Here is a 21527-nt window from a genome sequence, read left to right as displayed (position 1 = left end):
TGTGTATTCGAATATTAAACTAGTTCTTTTAAAATAATAATAAGGGTTTAACTAGTTTATTTTTCATTTAACCAACGTTAATTGAAATTCAATCGGTCACTAACGTTGGTTCTTATTTTCAGTCAATATTTCAGTCCTATGAAAACTTAACAGTAAGATCATAAAAACAAAGTCTTCACTTCCATATAATATAATTACATATAATTTATTACCCTTGCGACTTCGCTTCCGCGTCGAGCATCAGCAGCAGTCACGTGACGCCTCACTGGAGTCTGATTGTATGCCTTTATAAGCGTCTCCGCCCAATCGTTGGTGTTATCCGCCCCAGTGGCCTAATGGATAAGGCACTGGCCTCCTAAGCCAGGGATTGTGGGTTCGAGTCCCATCTGGGGTGAAGCTTGTTTTTCTTACTTCGATGTCTGTTTGTATTTCTCGTCTTATTCAATGTGTGTCAGTCGCGTCTTATAAACGAAGTTTCATCTGATCTCGCGTTTATCCGTGAGGATTCCGCTGGGATTTATACACGTTGTTTGTCACAAGGAAGCTCTGTGCTGACGGACTTCCCACTTTATTTTCAGTTTCTGCGGTGCATGTGACTGAAGATCGACACAAACATGAAGAACAGCAGCATTTGTGCGTTCATTCTCGCTTGTTTTGTTGCAGGAGCGAGAAGCGACAGTAAGAAACTCGTTTACTCAACCTTGACTTTCATAAAGCTTGTGTTGCTATATCGCGGAGTGAATGTTTTACAGGTTTAAATGACCATATGCTCAACTCTTTAAAACACTCTGCTTTTGTTTTGCTCGTAAGAGTAATAAGTGTGTTTAACCCTCTGGGCTTGGGCGAAAACTTGAACGCTTTGAAATGTTTAATTTTTTTGCTTCATCGGATGGGGATGAAACTTGGAGACTTTTGTTGTATTACCTATATGAACACACAAAAAAATCAAGGAGATGATTCTGATATGTTAAAGGGTCGTAAAAAAAAAAGTCACACTTAGCTTCCTCCCGCCCGAAAACGGGCGACATAGGAAATGAATGGGAAATACGAAAAAATAGGAAAACTCAGAGAAACTTTTGGTGGTACAAGCTACAGATCAGCAACTGTGCTGAAAAAAAGTGTACAGCAATGAAGGGGTGACACTCTAGAACATCAAGAGTGCAAATAAGACCCCCCCCCCCCCCCCACACACACACACACACACACCCACGCACACAAACACACACACACATACACAGATAAACTGGCGACTGCAACAGCAAATTTGTAGAATATTCCACATAAAATCAATAAATGAAAAAATAAAACTTGCTCAAATGCACACACACACACACACACACAGAGAGAGAGAGAGAGAGAGAGAGAGAAAGAGAGAGACTGGTAAGACTGCAACAGCAAATTTTGAGAATATGCAAAAATAAATAAATAAAAAATACAAAAAGAGACTCTCGCTCAAATGCAACACACACACACACACACACACACACACATTCACTCACACATACACACACACACACACACACCCACACACACACACACACACATTGTGTTCCCTTTCTAACCAAATGCTATAGTTTGATTGTAATCATAATGCAAAACCTGATACTTATCTAAACATTTTTGTTAAGAAAATAAAGTAATCATCTTTTAGAATATCTAAATGTATATCTAAATAAAAAAAACGAATAAGATAGAGAAATCATGTCTAAAACAACAAAAGGAATCAAAAAGCCTTTCTATATAGGATATATAGGAAGCTATAGACAGCCTACAGGCTGGTACAGGACATTACACAAAAGTGGCAATTTTTTAAAGCCACTAGATGAAGTTCTTCTCCTGGAACATTTTTTTTTTAGGCTGGCACTCTATTTTGATGTGAAATGCTGCATTTATTGATTTTTTTTTTTAAATAAATATAAAAAAATTATATATTAATTCTAATGGAAAAAATAGCTCATAAAAATTATATAATTAATGCAAAGTATCATAAAAAAATCTAAAAATTCTAAATAATAATCAGAAAACATTATAGAACAAAAATATATTTGATTGGTTATCCTGGGAAAAAGTAAAGTACAATTTTAAGGCTTCGCCCGTTTTCGGGCGGGAGGAAGCTAAGTGTGACCCATTTACGAAGAAGCCCAGAGGGTTAAGTGAGTTAGAGAGGAATGACAGACGCCGAGGGTTTGTCTATCATATGATCATGAGCTGGAGAAGCACGTGATCCTATAAAACTCAATATGAAACCTGATATGTGACTGTTACTTGTTGCTTGATAAAGATATCAAGTTGTATGCAAATATAACATTTTCCCCCAGAAAGTTATTGATGGAATAGCAATGCACAAAAATAACACAATTGAAAAGTATAAAAGGAATTGAATAAATAAATGAGTGAGTTTGCAACCTTTAAGATTTACATTTGCATTTTCAGGCACTTTTGTCCAAAGCAACTTAGAAAATATTTATTTTAAGTATTTATAGTAATATATATATATATATATTTATTTATTTATTTATTTTTTTTTTTTTTTTTTAAGTATTGGTTTTAAATATAAAAAATAGAACAACTTTTGTGTGCAAATTGTTGCACCTTAACAGGGTTAATTTGTTAACATTAAGTAGCTACATCAGTAAACATGAACTAACAATGAAGAATACTTCTAAATCATTTATTAATCCGATCATTTGAGCATTCAAAATTATTTTAGTATCTGTTAATATTAATTGATCTGATCTGACATGAACTAACAATGAACACTTAATTAACTATTATAACCAAAGATGAATAAATACTGTAAGAAATGCAATAATCATTGTTAAGATTTTTGAGAAATTTAGATCAAATGTTCAGTTTTGTTTCGGGTACATTATCTTTAACTGAAAACAGTCTAAGTGTGTTTTATTATTTTATAGCTTTTATTTAAAGTGCAATTAATGAATGTTGGTTAATTTTCTTATCTAAAAGGTTGTCTGCAAATAAACATTTTTAAGTATTAATTTCTCATTTCACATCTTGAAAAAAGTTCCTCTTGTGGTTAAAATGGCACAGTATTTTTAAGGAAGTAGCAGACGCCCATATGGGTCAAATGAATCATACCATACATCATGTCTGTGCTTCGTTTTCATATAATGTCATGTGTTTGTGTGTGTTGAATCCAGAGCTGCTGAAGGCCACGGCGTACTGGGACTCGACCCACAAGGCCGTTCTGCTGAAGGAGGGCGTTCTGGACCCGCAGGGCGATGCGTACGGGTACTATAATGACACGCTGTCGTCCACGGGATGGGGCGTGCTGGAGATCCGCGCCGGCTACGGTCAGACGGCGGAGCCGGACGACGTCACCATGTTCCTGGCGGGATATCTGGAGGGTTTCCTCACCGCGCCGTGAGTGTCTGTAACCCCACACCTTCTCCATCCTCACATTTCACACTTCACTCAGATGTAGTGAAAGCCAGCTGTCTCTTAGTTTGTATTCTGAAATCATTTCCTGCAACATCATTGTCTTCTTGTTTCTGTGAAGTGCTCTTACGTTTATTTTTCACACTCGGAACAGTCCGTTAATTCAGTTATTCATGTTCTGACCTTTACTTTCCTGACAGTTTCTGCTACAATCACACTTAGTCAGTCTGTGTAAATGTATGACTGTGAATATGTAAATGAGCCGTCGGTGATTGGCATGCCTTTTTGCATGTGAAATGAGTATTACTGATTGCATTTACGGGTTTCTAAACCAGGGTTAATATTATTAACTACAAACTAAAGCCGTAACATTTCTTCATTATATTTAGTAGTAGCTTATCAATGGTGACTGTCTCAAGCTGATGGACATATGGCAGAAATGTAGGGTAAAAATCAAGCAGTAATTTCTGCTCTCTCTCTTTTTTTTAGCAGGGTAATGATACTCATACTGTGTTGCACATTATTGACAATATTGAGCTGAAGCTTGACTTTGCAAATTTAAAATCGCAAATCAAATCGCAATATCTCAAAAAAAAAAAAATCACAATTAGATATTTTCCCCATATCGCACAGCCCTAGTTTTAATTCATTTTGATGAATACTAAATGTTTTTGTGTGCGTGGGATGAATTAATGCACATTCACATTTAGTCTAGAGCTACATCATGTTCACACAGCGCACACAACACTTCTGTTCTTCTGATTTCTCCCAGTATAGGGACAGGAGACTTGGAATCTGATGCGTTACCCCCAAAACTGTTTCTAATAGTGTAAAATGTATATAGCTGTTAGTTCTAATATAAAATAGTATAGTATTCAAATGAATACTGAGACAACGCTGTTCTCAGCCGGATCTATGATGTACGTATATTTGGATTCTCCGTTTATTTAAGATAAAATGCAGAACTTGTATTTTTGTAATGAGTGAGTAATAATAGTGACTGTTGTGTTCTGTGTGTTTCAGGCAGATTTTCGATCATTACACCAACATGTATCCGCAGCTGATCACGAAACCCGAAACACTGGTGGCTGTGAAGGACTTCATGTCGTGAGTGACGCTCCTCTGTGTGTGTCTGTGTGTGTGTGTGTGTGTGTGTGTGTGTTCGGCTCCGGACAGGACGTGCTGATCGCGTGTGTGTGTGTCGCAGGACGCAGGACGACTGGTCTCGGCGTCAGGTGAAGGGTAACACCACTGATCCTCTGTGGATTCACACGGGGCTGATTCTGGCGCAGCTGGACGGACTGCAGGCCGGAGTCACCGACTGGGCCAAACAACACGGGAGGAAGGTAGCTCATCCTCAAACACTCTTCTCATACTTTCTGTGTTTTATTAGGGCTGCATTTCTTTATCTTTTTATTAAGACTCTAGTTCCTTACATTCGTCCCATTTTTTTACGTAAAAAATTACTTAAACATCTTAAAAGAATGTATTTGTTATATTAAACCCTATTTCCTTTATTTTCCCCATTTAATTATAGGAAAATGAGTTAAACAGTGAAATTTTTTTTTATTAAAGACCAGCTTCCTTTATTTTTCCTATTTTTTATGCAAAACTCTTTTTAGATGTATTTGTTTTAATAAGTCGGCTCTGTTTCCTTTTTTTCATATTTCTTATTTTTTTAAAGGACTTCACATCTAAAACGAATTTTTAAAGGCTTTGTTATTTCTCTCTTTAAAAGTTACATCTAAAAAATTCTTTTTTTTTTATCAGGCTCAATTTCCTTTTTGAATCCATTTGTTACTATAATATATTTTATATTTATATTTTATATTTTTTATCCTATTTTTTTTTTTTTTAATGATGCAAGCATTTAGGAAGAGTTTTTATTTGTTTTAAGAAGGCTCTGTATTTCATCTGTATTATGGCTCAGTTTCTTTTATTCATCTTTTTTTTCTTAACTTAAAAAGTGATTTAAACATGAAAAGTTTTTAAGGATCCATTTCCATAGTTTTTCCTATTTATTACATTAATAATTAACTTAAACTAAAAGCTCTATTTCTTTTAATCGTCTTATTTCTTGCATCAAAATACCATAAACATTCAAAAAGAGTTTCAGCGTATTATGTGTAAGAACAATACAAAGAGAATAGTTTTTTTGTAAATCCGATTCTGCGGTTTATTAAAGTGAAGGGTTGTTAGTTTTTGTGTTTGTATCTGGTCTGTGAGTCATGTTTGCATGTGTTGAAGCTGAAGCTGGTTTTGATCAGATCATCACTCGTGTGTGTGTGTGTGTGTGTGTGTGTCTGTAGCCTCTGTCCCAGTTTGCCATCCAGTTCCTGAATGCCATCGGTGATCTGCTGGATCTGATCCCGGCGCTGGTTCCCAGTGGGACGTCCAGCATGAAGCAGTATAAAGCTCCTCCCATGGGCCACTGCTCTGCGCTCATAAAGGTAGCAAACATCACGCTAACTGCTGTCAGGAGGCAGTGGATGTGATGGCTTCTCTCACCTGTGGTGTGTTTCAGATGTTGCCTGGCTTTGAGAACCTGTTGTTCGCTCACTCCAGCTGGTACACATACGCTGCCACCATGCGCATCTACAAACACTGGGACTTCAGACTCAGAGAGCCGCATACGGCCACCGGAAGACTGTCCTTCAGCAGCTACCCTGGTACTCACACATTCACTCATTCATTCACTTACTAAATCACTCATGCATTAATTTACTGATTGTCACTCTTTAACATTGAGTCGTTCATTCAGTTATTTATTCACTCCTTCACTCGAGTCATTAGGTCTTTCATGCACTTATTAATTTGCTCTTTCATTAATTCGCTCCTTCACTCACTCATTCATACAGTTAAGGCAATTTTGCATTCATAATCGCAGATTTCGAACGTGATTATGCCTAGCTTGTCAGTAAACTACTGCTCTGTGTAGTGATTGCCGCTCAATCTGAAGGCAAGTGACTCACTACTAATGACGGGACCGGCTTTACTGATGAGAAGCACATTACAATCAAATGGGGTTAATTGCACATCCCTGCTCATTCATTTACTTGTTCACTCATTCATTCATTCACTTATTCATGCACGCTCATTCATTCATGCACTCATTCATTTATTCCCTTAATTCACTTATTCACTCGCATGCTTACGCATTCATTCACTTACTCACTGATTCATTCACTCACTTGCTCACTCAGTTGTTAATTTGTTCACTCATTCATTCTTTCACACACTTTCTCACTCGATTATTATTTTGCTTTCTCATTCTTTCACTCACTCACTCACTGATTTCACTCTCTTTTAGTTATTAAATGTACTGTTTTAGTAGTAGTGAAGTATACATTGCGCATTATTCATTTTTTAAATATTGAATTCATGTATAATGTAGTATTTGTGAACTATCAAGGCAGTATATACTGTGTGTGTGTAGTGTGTGGTTTCAGTATGTGAATGACTTCAGTCTGTGGATGTGTGTTCAGGGTTCCTGATGTCTCTGGATGATTTCTATCTGCTGGGCAGTGGTCTGATGATGACTCAGACCACCAATAACGTCTTCAACACCTCGCTGTACTCCTACATGACTCCTGCCAGCCTGTTCTCCTGGCAGAGGGTTCGACTGGCACACGCACTGGCAAACACTGGAGAGCAGTGGGCCAAAACCTTCTCCAGATACAACTCTGGTCAGGAATCAACATTCACAGTTTCTAATGAAACTACTGATCAGCTGATGTTTTTGGCTTTCTGGACTGTGTTTGCTCTGTCATGCGAGTTTGTCTGATCCTGGGCTGAATCTGTTCATCAGGGACATATAATAACCAGTACATGGTGGTGGACCGGAGTAAAGTGAATCTGGGCAGCAGTCTGGAGGACGGAGCGCTGACTGTGGTGGAGCAGATCCCAGGACTGGTGGAGTATTCAGACCAGACGCAGACGCTGCGCAGAGGTCCGACTGAACTCCCTTCACTCTCTTCTTCTTGACATGTCGTACATCTGCTGCTTTAGTAACTGTGTGCATCTGCAGGTTACTGGCCATCGTACAATGTGCCGTTCCACCGTAAGATCTACGATCTGAGCGGCTACGAGCAGATGTGGAAGAAGCACGGCGAGGATTTCTCCTACGACCTTTGCCCTCGTGCCAAGATCTTCCGTCGTGACCAGTCATCCGTCAGCGACCTGAACTCCCTCAAACACATCATGAGATACAACGGTAAATAACAGTCACAACTCTTGATGGTGATGGCACTTCTAGACTTCCTTAGGTAACCAAACTAAATAAATGATAACAAGTCTTAAAGAAAAAAACTTGCAAGACTTCGACCGGCCACATGATTCAAGATCTATTTAATTCTCAGATACACACACACAAATATATATCTTATCTAGTGTCACTATAATAGCTCTTATTAATATTTTGAATTAAATTTTATGTTGTATTTTCAGTTTTCGTCTTTATTAATCTTTGCTTAATTTTAATCTGTATATTACGGAGCCCTGCACATGATGTTCAAGAGAAAAAAATAAATAAATTGTGCGCACGATTTGCGAATTCCTTCCCTCGATATACTAAAATGTGCATCATTTGTTCCCTCAATGTACTACAACTTGCACACGATTACTATTTCATTCCCTAATTCATTCCCTCGATTTGCTAAGTCGTGTACACATGTAAAATAAATAAAAATGAGATGCAAATAAAAAAAGAGATGCAAATAAAAGTAAATATAAAAACGTGTGCATTTCCATTTCATTTTAAGTTTTTCTTATTTTGTCTATACAGTTTTTATTATTATTTTAGTGATGTCTTAATTGTTTTTTGTTTTATTTTAGTTTTAGTTATTTTACTACAAATGATAAATGTTGCCTTGGCAGTTAGATGAAATAAAATAAGTTCAAGATATTTTAATATTTTACATCAGTTAACATTTATTTTTACTTTATTGTATTTGGCAGGGTTACAGACAATAGCCCTAGCTGGATTTGCCATAAGTTAAATGTATTAAAACCTACAATGGTCACTGTAAAATACTCAAATCAAAACATAATTGCTTATCTAATTTGATTTAGGTTTCTATAGGAACAAATTAAAATATTTATTTAATGGCTTAGGTTTGGTAAACAAACAAACATGATTCTTTAGAAATTAATAAAAGTAAATGGTAATAACAATACAAACACAAAAATGTAGTTACTAAATTTTGGTTCTTTTAGCCTGTAAACATCACCCATTAAAAGCCGTTCTTATATTTGAATGTTCATATTATGATAATGCGTGTCAATCTGTCCTCAGATTATGAGAGTGACCCGTACTCGCGGGGCGACCCGTGTAAGTCCATCTGCTGTCGTAATGACCTGCAGGAGCAGAGAGCCAGTCCTGGAGGATGTTACGACACCAAGGTCAGCTGACTGCCTGTCTTAAACCAATCAGAGTGAGTCTTCAGCTCCTGATGCTCTGTTGCTCTCCGGTTAGGTCACAGATCTGCACATGGCTCAGGATTTCGTAGCGGAGGCGGTGAACGGCCCGACCACAGATGGAGGGCTTCCCGTCTTCTCCTGGGAGGCGTTCAACAGCACGTCCCATCAGGGCCTTCCTCCGAAATACAACTTCAGCTTCGTCCTGATGCAGCCGCACCTCTTCCGCCCCTGAGGATCATGGGATTTCACAATCTAGCCTGCTTTTGAACTGATTCTCTGTTAGAAATCTGCACTAAAACCAATCTGAACCCTTGAATCTGTTGAATCACCTTTTTTTGTTTTTTAGCCATAAAATCAGCGCTAAACTCTACAGCTGCCATCTGACAATCAGTCCAGCACTGTTTACTTTGTCTCTTTTTATTGATTTATGAATGTAGTAAATCGTAATGCTTTAGGAAACGAAAAAATAAAAACTTGAAATTGATATACTCAAGTCAAAATTATGAGGTAACTTCAAAATGATGATGTACTAAGTCAATAATGACGTACTAAGGTATAATTATGTGGTAAAACCTTGAAATGTTAAAACAATAATTTGAAATTGATGTACCAGGTCAAAATTTACACACTTAGAAAAAAAGAGCATGTTTAAAGTGCTCCTATTATGGATTTTGGAAAATGACCTTTCATGCATTGTCTAACACGGCTCTAAATGAATGAAAACATCCTGCAACGTTTTCAATTTGAAAGTGCACTATGTATAAAGTTATTATCTTTCGAAAGAAAGAGTCAGTTTAGCATATTGCCCGCCCACTTGTTGGTCTTGTTGGCACTGTGCTCACAAACGCTGCTTTATCAGCCATTACATGCATGATGCAATGAAAACGTTTTGGAGTCGTTAAGCAAATGAGGTAGAAATAAATGCATTATAAGGAAATTTAAGTATTTTTTTGACCTTGCATGCATGTCAACCTGTACGGGGATAACCAAAACCAAAATATGAACCTTTCATTACCCATAATGGGAGCACTGTAAAGTGGGAGCATCAGTATCATCGTCATTTTGTAAATCTAGTAAAAAATGGAAATGAACAACACAAACAGAAAAACAAAGTTTCTAATGTAAATGTCAGCAGCAGGAATGTCTTGTTGAACGAGTCCATCGCTGTGATGTTTCTTAGCTGTATTTTCAGATTTCTTCTCTCAGGGAAGGTGACTCCAAAGTGCCTTTGTTATTATTCGAGTGTCTTTTACCTTCACTTTCGAATATCTGTGAGCATTGCTGTCAATCATGAGGTTTGTAATCTGTGGCATGTGATTTTTTTGTAATTGTTTTTCTCTTTGATTCAATCAATAAATGAATGAACAGTCTTGAGTGTTTTTGTTGGACACTGGTTCACTAATTCAGTCGGTTATCCTGCACTTGTGCTCAACTGAAGCTTACGATTTATAAGGCTACATCAATTTTTTACCAAAAGGAGGATAGATTTCCCCTAAAAGTACACAGACGTTGGGCCGATGTCAGTCACTGCAGAACACAAGATCCAGGGGGTGTGGTTGGATCCACATCTAGGGGGTGGAGATTAGTAGGATTAGGAGTGGAGATGGTAGGTTTAAAGGTAGAGATAGGTAGGTATAGTGGTGGAGATGGGTAGGTTTAGGAGTGGAGATGGGTACCACCTGGCAATCATATTGTGATTATTTTCCCCAGCAGAGGGTGCTATGCTGATTACTTGGTTGTGTGTCGCTATTATCATCAGTTACCAAAAGAGACACCATTATCGTTTCAAGTGAAGTCACATACTAATATACATGTTAAAGCAAAGTAATACTGTTTGTGTGCACTGTATAACAAGGCATGATACGGTTGCACGGTTGTTTTTCACACAATAGGCCTATTAAACATTCATGAAACTTCAGCCGACACAACTGCAATAGGCCTAAATGAATAATATAAAAAATAATATACTAATCCATTACACTTGCACAATAACATTTGCAGAAAGCACATACTTTGTGGTCAAAACAAGCCTAAAATGCAAAATAATAACCATATATAAACATTACATTTGAAAAGTTGTATTTACTCACAGTTGTGAAAATGTTTGAAAATAACATATTTGTTAAATATGGTTTTAATTATCATATGTTCTCATATTTATTGTTTTATTTTTAATGTGTTTTTGTAAATCCATAATTTTTCAATATTAGGCCACAACTGTTTTAATATAATTGCTGTTTGACATACTGTACTGTAACTGTAATTATCAATTATGATATTAATATATGGAAACCACAACAATTAAAAAAAAATATATATATATATTTTTTTTTTTTTCCCCTGTTTTTAATATGTAGATAATCACAAGTGAGATTTCAGTGATATTTTGAGCACTGAACTAGGAAATGTCCCTGGTTTTCATTTCAGAAATCTGGTCACCAAATGGACCCATGGAAGGAATTATGAAAATGAAGCCAAATGTCTGTTCACAAACATCTTCCAAGTTTATTATTACTTCAACAGATTATATAGATGTACTCCAAAGGGTGGTGCAGAGATTTATCCAATAGGAATTAAACACTACATCATTTATGAATGTGAAGGGGAAAACAAGTACATACAAGGAATACATCTGGCAAACAAAAGGATGCATCTTGATCCAGACGGACCGGTTCAGGCTGGATTCAGTGAAGCACCCCAGCTGGAGGACCCTTATCTCCTTGTCCTCATCTGAACTCATGAGGAGATATACATACGCATGTGAAGGGAGGAGAGAGCAAGGAGTGAGAAGAGAGGAGAGAAAACACAGGCAGATTCACAGCTGAGGACGTGATATCATTTAACATTCTTATTTTATAATCTTTCTCGGTTACAGCCCGCTGGTTGAGAATCGCTATATTATTAGACCAAATCCGTCTGTGTTATTTCTCCATCTGTTTAAGTTGTTTCCTCTTTCTCTCAGTTTAACTTCTTTTGTTCTGCTCTAATTTCTCTCTCGACCTCTTGACCTCTCGACCTTCTCTTTCCTCACAAAGGCTAGAAATGATCGAGTCATCATTATTGTTCTGAGGCGTGATGGCGATGAGATCATCTGCTCCTGGTTTCCTATAAATGACTGAAACCATCAGTGAGTATGTATGTATTTTGTCTAGTGTATGTAAATTCACAGCAGTTTCATTTTCATGTTTAATATTTTGGACTCTGCTACAGTAAATCATAAGTTTTCGGTTTTAGTTTTTAAACATTTAGAGGAAAAGGAAAGAAAATGTTTGTGGTGAGGGAACCGAAAAAGTCCGACTATGACGTTAATTTGTATTTTACAGGCTAATTTGTATTTTGAAGGATTTATATATTGTCAGTTCAAAATATAATAATTTAACCATCTTTATATCATTCTAATCATTTTCTTCTCATAATTTAGATTTTTTTCCAGAATTTAACTGTTGTGAATTTTGGCTTTTATCTCATGAATTCGAGTTTTGTTGTAAAATAGAATGTTTTCTCATATATTTACATTTTTTGCATTCTTATTTCATATTTTATCTTTTGACATTTTTTTTTTCACCTCATTAATTTGACTTTAACATTTTTTCTCATAGTCATTTCAACTTTTTTTACTCGTGATTTATTTTTATATATTTTTTGCATTATTAAAACTTTAATTTACCAAAGCATAGAACAGAGTTTCTATTCACTAAAAGTCTCCACCAGCTGATTCAAACACATAATGAAGAAAAGTGCCAATCGTTAGAAAAAGGGAAAATCCCATCAATACAGACACTTGATCTGATGATTTCCATCCAGGCATTGAGACATGAACAGATGTTGCTGTTGTTGTTTTGTTGTTGCTGTTTCTTCTTTTTTTACACCCACTGATTCTATGTGCTTTATGTTATCTATCATAAGAAGTAATGCAGATAACAACACGTGGATAAAAATAAAGTTCCGTTTCCTTCTGCTCGGCTGTTTCACTCTTTGTCTCTCTAGAGATTCGGTCAGTGATTCATTCTCTCCGATATCACAAATGAAGAAGTGAAACAGTGTTGTGTTTCTCTCACCTCCCGTGATCTCTCCATCGCTGCTCTTATTCTCATCAGTTCTGCTGATAGTGATGGAGAAGAGAGCATGTGCTCCTGGTTCTCAGTGGGATTCTCTGCTCAAGTATTGCGTCTCCCACAGATCCCTGGGACTGACGCCATCAGGTGAGCCACACTCTTGGGCAGATCAGTGCATGATGGTGTTTTATGTTGAGTTGGATGCTTTGGTTGCTCTAGAGGCTCCTCCGCTGGTGCTGAAGCCGGTGCAGAGCAGCAGAGGTCTGGACGAGTCCTCGTCCTCGTCCTCCATCAGCCCTAGCGTGTGGATCTGTGTTGGGCTGCTCGTGAGTGTGTCGGTTCTGGTGCTTCTGCTTTGGTTCATCATCTACAGACGCCACACCAGGACCTCACAGAGCACAGGTAAGGTCCAAGACTATATAAGTCACTTTCATTATGAATCCCTTACAGAGTGCTGATGAACAAGAAATACACTGACAGCCAATCAGAATCCATTTGACTTTAAATAACCCCTTATCAGAAATCGTCCTGCTTATCATTTCTGAAGTCATAAATAATGAAGGTTCATTCTTGTCTGTTTCTTGGGGACATCTTAATAAAGCCTAAATATATCGAAGATAACTAGTTAGTCAATATCTAGATAATTCTGGAATTTCAGGCAAATAAATGCTGTTTTGGCTGTGTAAAATAAGTAGCCTATATAACACATGGTTATTTATGTAGCTTTAATAAATTTACGACTGTAACTGCAAGAGAAATCTGAAATTGAGAAGCGGTTCATGTCTAATTTCCAATTACCCTTTTGAAAATGGAACATGGTTTTACTACAAAAATAAAAATGCATGGTATTTGAAGTAAAACAGAAAAAAACAAGGGTTTACTACACTTTTACTACCATGGTTAGTTTTCATAGGGACAGAAAACTTGTATTTTTACTCATTTCGATTGCAGGTGAAGTGGACAGACAGTGCTAAGAACAAACATAACCTTATTATGCTCTAATGGGGAAGTCGTGGCCTAATGGTTAGAGAGTCGGACTCCCAATCGAAAGGTTGTGAGTTTGAGTCCCGGGCTGGCAGGAATTGTGGGTGGGGGGAGTGCATGTACAGTTCTCTCTCCACCTTCAATACCACGACTTAGGTGCCCTTGAGCAAGGCATCGAACCCCCAACTGCTCCCCGGGCGCCGCAGCATAAATGGCTGCCCACTGCTCACAGTGTGTGTGTGTGTGTGTGTTCACTGCTCTGTGTGTGTGTGCGCATTTCGGATGGGTTAAATGCAGAGCACAAATTCTGAGTATGGGTCACCATACTTGGCTGAATGTCGCTTCACTTTATTATTATTTAATGTGAATGCTAATATAGTTCATATAATTTAAAACACATCAGAGAATCTGTTTTTGTAGGACAGCAGAACGAAAACTAGAAATCGCGTATTTTAAAGTGACACGCCGTTGTACTAGATGTGATCACAACAGTCGGACATCTAGCACACATTTATGTAAAAAAAAATTAAAGGAAATGCAACGCGATGGAATGCAAAATGCGTTTTGTTTAGTAGCCTAAATGAGTTTCGAACCAAGCATACCTCATGCACACACTTTAATAAGTTTCAGTTCCTCGTTGGGGTCAAGAGGGTGGCGAGGGGTCTTCAGGGACGGGCCCATGTCTCATGTCTCCTTTCCACACACACACACACACATGCATCCGTTACCTCAGGATGCAGAACACGTCTTAAGCTAGTGGAAAACCCAACGACACTCCTGTTTGCTAAATTTAACCCCTGCGGTTTCAGATTTAAGCAGGAGGTCAGTATGTTGAGTGCTTATTACTGTTCATCACCCGTCTACGTGGTTGTGATTCTGTGGTGTTATTCTGTAGTCAAATAATTGAAACTAACATGCAAACGTAGGCTAAAACTGAATTTGCCTTTGAATCAGTTGGTTTCCCTGATGTATGTCGCTCGATCATTCCAGAACTGTTTTGGGACACCATATCCGTAAACCTGTCCTGAACCAACCTGAAAACTTGTCACTGAAATCGTCGATAACACAGAACATTATATTACTTTATCCCACGCTGGGTTTCCATTCTTGTTCTGATGTAATGAGCGCAGCATGAGACCCATCTGTCGAGTTTAAGGACGTTCACATGGAAAACACAAGGTCTCGTTTTAGCTGAACAACTCTAAAACGTGCAGCTCTTATGTGAGACGCTACAAGAGCTATGCATCCTTTCTTTTTTTTTAAACAGTCCCTTATACTTCTGTATGATCTCACTGCACATTGACATCATTGAGGTCAGGTGTAAAATCTGAATCATAATGGGACCGTTATTCATAAGAAAATAGTATTTTTAGAAACATTTATCCCAATCAGAACTTAAAGATGGCACTCAACTTTACATAAACAGTATGATATTGATAAGAGGTATATTTTAGTGTTATCCATGACCTTTATATCATTAGCTCAACTAGTCAGTCAGTACATTTACATGGACAACAATTTCCAACACGATTAAGACAATACTCTGATTAAGAATCTACCTTGCAAACAGAGATTGATTGCCTTAATCCAGCTAAAATCTAACTCTAAGTAAACACACATCGAAATAAGACATGGAGTAGGACTTTTCGCTGCATTCTGCGACAGGATCACACGTGACAGTGGTCAACCGTTTGACAAATAATTAACTGCACTTGAAGCTTTCTTTAAATTAAAAATGAAACACCCAAAACTATATTTGGCACCAGGCCAATGGCTCTGTATGGCAACAAAACAAAGACAAACTGTATGTTGATACTGTATGTGAAATTCTGGGTTGGATGTCGGATGTACTATAACATGTAAAACAGGAACATAAAAGCAATATTCTAAAAGCAACTCATGTAACACCTTATTCTGTCTTATTCAGAATAAGATAAATAATTAGATTACTGATGTCCATGTAAACGTATAGAGGGACAATGTTAACATGAGCATGAATAATGCAATTATTCTAATAATCTAAGACTTAATAGCATTATGATGCTTACATGTCAAGAGCAACGCTTTTTACCTCCATTATTCACATACCCCACTGCACAGTACAGTTTATTTACTTCTAGTGCAAAACACTTTTGTATGGTTGTATTCTGAATTTGTTGTACTGCATTACTGCGAAACCTCTACAACATGAACTCTGTTTTTCTCGGCTCCCCAGAATTGTGAATTGTGTGATGCTTTCTTCCCTGCCATCGTTTCTAATCTAGGTATTAATACAGATGCGTGTCCCATCATTCGTGTACGTCAAGAGCACATGCACACTTTGGTCAGAGCGGCAATAATGCAGTTTAGGTGTTTATTGTATTGTATGAAGTGAAGTGTTTTTCACTTTCACTTTTTCGCTCACTTTTTTTTTACATGCCTGTATATTGCGATTAAAATCAGTGTACGCCAGTTATGTTAAGAAATTATGCTTGTTGCAATTATGAGCTTAATCGCATTATTTAGATCGAAGTATTGTGTTTACATGAGGTATATCGTAATATTGCCAAAATCTCATTCTAATCGCATTAAGAGGGTGGATGTAAATGCATGAGTGTTGTCTATCCGTCCAGCAGGTGAAAAGGACTCTACGCCCCAAACCCCGACAACCACAGAACAGGACGAGGAGACCCTGTCAACTTGGCCGCATGTCAATGGCCAGACACAGGAAATCCCAATCAAAGAGGGAGCCTGTGGGCGGAGCCTGTGTAATGGATGGGCAGAGCATGGGCTGCCACTTCCTGCCACAGAACTGGGAGACTCCGCCCTCGTCACCACTAAAACCGGACAATCTGTGTAAGTCTGAAGAGTAATGTGAACAGCAGAATTAATACAGAGGGTAAATAATCCAACATACCAGTTGTACACTTGATATGGATTCAGCTCGTATTCATATTCACTTCAAACGATAGACCTCATGAAATCAAAAATCCAGTTCCTGTGGCTCTCAGTTCATGACCATGTCAGAGAACTTAACATGGAAGGAGATGCAGAAAACGATTCACCAGCAGTGGCATCCGTCAGTCCTCAGCAAAACATTTTTTGCTTGTGTATATTTTGGGAGATCTCCAGAACACAGATGAGAGTCCTATTTTGAACATTAATGTTTACTTGGCTTTGTGATGAATTGCTTATGTTCCACTCGCTTTGGATAAAAGTGTCTGCTAATTGCATGAAAACAGATTTTTTTTTTTCACTGATTGTTCATTAATGAGCCAATTTGGTTAATAAACCATCTAAATAAAATACAGTTTGTTCTTTTATTGACTATGTGAGTAAGAAGCAGTTCATACATCATTCATGTTACAATAAACACATTCAGAATGAATAAATTATAGAATAAACAATCAAATCTAAGGAGTTAGGGATACAGTTAAATCCATAGAGGTGTGTGAGTGTGTTTTCTACAGGTATGTTGTGGGGTCATTCAGGTGTAGGTATTCAGGCTGCCCATCGCTGCTGTGTCTCTGTGTTCGCCGCTGGCGAGTCGAAAGAGTTTTGCGTCGCTCGTTCCCGCGTTTATCCAGCGTGGAGACGATCCTCTCAGCCATATCCTGTTGCAGGCGATGGAAGTTCTCTCTGAGGAGAAAAAGACACACAGAGAGAATCAGTGTGTCTGTGAGTACTACTGATCATACACATATGGAAGCTTGTTTTTCACCACTGAATAAAAATATAAAAAGGTAATTGTTCAGTTTTATCTGACAATGATGACATTTTCATGAGAGTTCTATCTTGCCAAAAAAAAGGGTAATTATGACTTTTTATCTCACAATTCTGACTTTTTTTCTTGCAATTGTGAATTCATATCTCGTAATTCTAAAATTTTTGTTTCTCAGAATTCTGATTTTATATCTTAAAAATTATATTTTTTTCAAAGCATTCCAAGCTTACATCTCGCGATTCCATTCATTTTTTTCCTTGGCAAAAAAAATAAATAATTGCATGTTATAAACTTTTACTTCCTCAGAACCTTATTCACTTTTTTTCCTCAGAATTCTCTGTTTACATCTCAGTTCATTTTTTTTTTCTTGTTTCCGCAGTAGAATTAAAAATTTAAAAATGTTAATTGTGACTTTTTATCTCACAACCTTTTAGTCCCACAAATGTGAGTTTATATCACAATTGCGAGTTAACAGCTCCCCATCCCATTTTTTTCAGAATCCTTGCAAATGAGAGATAAAGTTGCAAACACAGTATTCAGATTTTACAAAACTACAATATATTTTGTGAAAGGCATTATAGAAATAAATAGACGGTAGAACAAAATACACCCTCTGTTCTTTCTTTTGGCTTATTTTTATTGGTAGAGAAAAAGAAGATATTGTATCTGAAATGCTATGTCGTATTAAATTAACATTAGTTGTTGTGAATGGTAGTCTTATGTTGCACTGATAATAACTCCACCGTGTGTAAAAGTTTTACTAAATGTATTCTGGCAGTATTTTATGATCACATGATGAGTGCTGGAAATCTTACGCTGTTGGTGGTATTGGCAGACTGTATTTCTGGCCGGTGACTCCAGTCAACCAGTAAGTCATCTCCTTCCCTTTACCCTGAAACGCAAAAACACACACTATGTGTTTCTGCTTTTATTTTTAACTCTTCAGTAACAGTTTGTGATTGTCCAGGAGGACTTAAATAAGAGCCTGCGATTGGCTGGAAGGTAATGTAAGAGCCTGTGATTGGCCGCCGACTCTCCTCTCACCTTCAGGTATGTTTCTCCTCGGTGCTCGCACTCAAATTTACAGTCGGTTCGCTCCAGGATCTTGATGGTTGACTCGCTCACATGAATCCTCAGAGCTGGAAACACATCAGCTATTTCACTAAACGAGTGTGGGTGTGTGTGGGTGTGTGCATGTGAATGTGTGTGTTTGCATCTTACGCAGGCCTGTAGACTCCATTCGTGATGCCGTGTTGACTGTATCTCCAAACAGACAGTAACGTGGCATCTTATTACCCACCACACCAGCCGCACATGGACCTACACACACACACACACACACACACGTGACTAGTGTGACTACACCAACTGCTCATTTTTATCTTGATTCCTTTTACCATAATTTATATTTTTATATATACAAAAAATATTTTCAAGCTGATGTTGCTGGGCAGATGCTGGACCTCACTATGTGCTTGCCGGGCAGTTGTTAGGGCATTACTATGTATGTTGTTGTTGGGGTATTGATATGCAGGGGCCTGGCAGTTGCTGGGGCATCGCTTTGTGTATGATATGATATTGATATGCAGCTGCCTGGCAGTTGCCGGGGCATTGCTATGTGTATGCTGGGCAGTTGCTGGGGCATCGCTATGTATGTAGTTGCTGGGGTATTGATATGTATGTAGTTGCTGGGGTATTGATATGCAGCTGCCGGGCAGTTGCTGGGGAATCGCTATGTGTATACTGGGCAGTTGCTGGGGCATCGCTATGTGTATGATATGATATTGATATGCAGCTGCCTGGCAGTTGCTGGGGCATCGCTATGTGTTTGCTGGGCAGTTGTTGGGGCATCGCTACGTGTATGCTGGGCAGTTGCTGGGGCATCGCTACGTGTATGCTGGGCAGTTGCTGGGTCATCGCTACGTGTATCCTGGGCAGTTGCTGGGGCATCGCTATGGGTATGCTGGGCAGTTGCTGGGGCATCGCTACGTGTATACCGGGCAGTTGCTGGGGCATCGCTACGTGTATGCCGGGCAGTTGCTGGGGCATCGCTACGTGTATGCTGGGCAGTTGCTGGGGCATCGCTATGTGTTTGCTGGGCAGTTGCTGGGGCATCGCTACGTGTATGCCGGGCAGTTGCTGGGGCATCGCTACGTGTATGCCGGGCAGTTGCTGGGGCATCGCTACGTGTATGCCGGGCAGTTGCTGGGGCATCGCTACGTGTATGCCGGGCAGTTGCTGGGGCATCGCTACGTGTATGCTGGGCAGTTGCTGGGGCATCGCTACGTGTATGCTGGGCAGTTGCTGGGTCATCGCTACGTGTATCCTGGGCAGTTGCTGGGGCATCGCTATGGGTATGCTGGGCAGTTGCTGGGGCATCGCTACGTGTATACCGGGCAGTTGCTGGGGCATCGCTACGTGTATGCCAGGCAGTTGCTGGGGCATCGCTACGTGTATGCTGGGCAGTTGCTGGGGCATCGCTATGTGTTTGCTGGGCAGTTGCTGGGGCATCGCTACGTGTATGCCGGGCAGTTGCTGGGGCATCGCTACGTGTATGCCGGGCAGTTGCTGGGGCATCGCTACGTGTATGCTGGGCAGTTGCTGGGGCATCACTACTTGTATGCTGGGCAGTTGCTGGGGCATCGCTACGTGTATGCTGGGTCTCATGGGTGGCTAATTGGTTTAGAATGGCAGAAGCTTAGAATGTCAGTATGTCACTTGATATTTAAGTGATTTTGGTTATTTTTAAGCATTTTGACTTGAAGGTGTCACTGCCACCATCCTCAAGATGTTATAGAAACGATTCCTAGTATATTATATAAAAATGGTCTCTTTATCCATCCTCCCATGTGTATGTACCTGAATGGATCCCAATACGGATCCACAGTGGGATTCCTGGCAGGTGTCTAAGCTGGTACGTCCCCATGAACTCCAGGATGTCCAAAGCCATGAGACAAATATCCACAGCATGTCTGTTTCCGTTGCGTCTTGGCAGACCAGACGCGACCATGTATGCATCACCGATGGTCTCCACCTGAACACAGCAACATGTTCTGACTATTTATTTTAAAATATTAATTTAGAAATATTAAAATAAAAACGCTATTCTGCTAGCTGTTATCTCTGAGCGTCTGAAAACATCTTGTTTTTGTGCACCTTATAGACGTCATGATGGTCGAGAATGCTGTCGAAGTTCTTGTAGATGTCGTTCAGCATGTCCACCACCTCCATGGGTGTGCTGTGATGGCAGAGGGTCGTAAAGCACACAATGTCGCTGAAGTAGATGGTGACCTCATCGTACAGCTCTGGCTCCACACGACCCGTTTCCTTCAAAGAGCGAACCACTGGACTATAAGAGACAGAACAGAATCTTTCTGGTTTATGAAGGTTTAATGTGTCAAATCAGGGTCACGTCTGCCATTCGCCTAGAAACACACAAGGAATGCCTAAAAATTGTTATGTGTGTGTGATTGCTGTGTTTAAGCGTGTGTGTGTGTGTGTGTGTGTGTTTCTGACCCCGGCAACAGCATGAAGTTGAGCTGGTCGGCTCGGTCTCTCTCGGCCTTATACAGAGCTGTCCTCTCCTCCACCAGGTGCTCCAGGTTCCTCGAGTACATCTGGAGCCGGCGGATCAGGTTGTCCATGTAGCTGGCATTGGCCTGGTTGTGAAGGTTACTGCAGAAACACAAAGCATCACATCAGCACACATTCACGACCACCAAACTCAATCAAACGCTCGCTTCTGTCGTCACTCACACACCTAAAGATCTTCCCCAGAGCACCCTCGATCCGCTTGAAGTCCGGACGCTTCTCTGGATCTTCCTCCCAGCAGCTCTTGATGAGCACGAACAGCTACAAAAGAAATGTATTTCAATTTAAATGTGGTTTATATTCAATAAAACAATATATTATATAATATTACATTAATATATTATATTAACCATTACTGAACTAGTCAAGTCACTTTA

The 21527-nt window shown here is 39.0% G+C and overlaps 3 protein-coding genes and 1 non-coding gene across 7 annotated transcripts in view; 3 read left to right on the top strand and 1 right to left on the bottom strand.

Annotated features, from left to right (window-relative positions):
- Positions 1-321: 321 nt before the first annotated feature.
- trnar-ccu (transfer RNA arginine (anticodon CCU)) lies at positions 322-394 on the top strand. Its single transcript has one exon. It is a non-coding gene; the product is annotated as a tRNA-Arg (tRNA).
- plbd1a (phospholipase B domain containing 1a) lies at positions 342-9133 on the top strand. 2 transcript variants are annotated; one of them, XM_059562685.1, is made up of 12 exons: positions 342-391; positions 579-678; positions 3162-3384; positions 4423-4506; positions 4607-4745; positions 5709-5849; positions 5924-6068; positions 6885-7085; positions 7208-7348; positions 7427-7612; positions 8693-8799; positions 8873-9133. In XM_059562685.1, exons 2-12 carry the CDS (start codon positions 615-617, stop codon positions 9047-9049), a joined length of 1608 nt encoding a protein of 535 aa, XP_059418668.1. In that variant the 5' UTR covers positions 342-391; positions 579-614; the 3' UTR covers positions 9050-9133. The 2 variants fall into 2 exon arrangements, with proteins under 2 accessions (XP_059418668.1, XP_059418667.1); XM_059562684.1 differs by lacking the exon at positions 342-391 and having other exon boundaries at positions 398-678.
- Positions 9134-11622: 2489 nt separating this feature from the next.
- LOC132153410 (tumor necrosis factor receptor superfamily member 13C-like) lies at positions 11623-17141 on the top strand. 3 transcript variants are annotated; one of them, XM_059562682.1, is made up of 4 exons: positions 11623-11944; positions 12915-13019; positions 13092-13274; positions 16472-17141. In XM_059562682.1, exons 1-4 carry the CDS (start codon positions 11929-11931, stop codon positions 16693-16695), a joined length of 528 nt encoding a protein of 175 aa, XP_059418665.1. In that variant the 5' UTR covers positions 11623-11928; the 3' UTR covers positions 16696-17141. The 3 variants fall into 3 exon arrangements, with proteins under 3 accessions (XP_059418665.1, XP_059418664.1, XP_059418666.1); XM_059562681.1 differs by having other exon boundaries at positions 16469-17141; XM_059562683.1 differs by having other exon boundaries at positions 12805-13019; positions 16469-17141.
- gucy2ca (guanylate cyclase 2Ca) overlaps positions 17142-21527 on the bottom strand; it is an 18127-nt gene continuing 13741 nt past the window's right edge. Inside the window, exons 20-27 of the mRNA XM_059562680.1 lie at positions 21320-21411; positions 21076-21234; positions 20716-20908; positions 20419-20593; positions 18781-18879; positions 18604-18698; positions 18375-18451; positions 17142-17474 (exon numbers count right to left, since the gene is read on the bottom strand). Of these exons, the coding sequence (XP_059418663.1) occupies positions 17300-17474; positions 18375-18451; positions 18604-18698; positions 18781-18879; positions 20419-20593; positions 20716-20908; positions 21076-21234; positions 21320-21411 (1065 nt within the window). The 3' untranslated portion in view covers positions 17142-17299. The remainder of the gene's footprint in view (positions 17475-18374; positions 18452-18603; positions 18699-18780; positions 18880-20418; positions 20594-20715; positions 20909-21075; positions 21235-21319; positions 21412-21527) is intronic.

Source organism: Carassius carassius, chromosome 1, assembly GCF_963082965.1.
Source record: "Carassius carassius chromosome 1, fCarCar2.1, whole genome shotgun sequence".
Classification (NCBI taxonomy): domain Eukaryota; kingdom Metazoa; phylum Chordata; class Actinopteri; order Cypriniformes; family Cyprinidae; genus Carassius; species Carassius carassius.
This window is presented reverse-complemented; position numbering and strand designations above follow the sequence as displayed.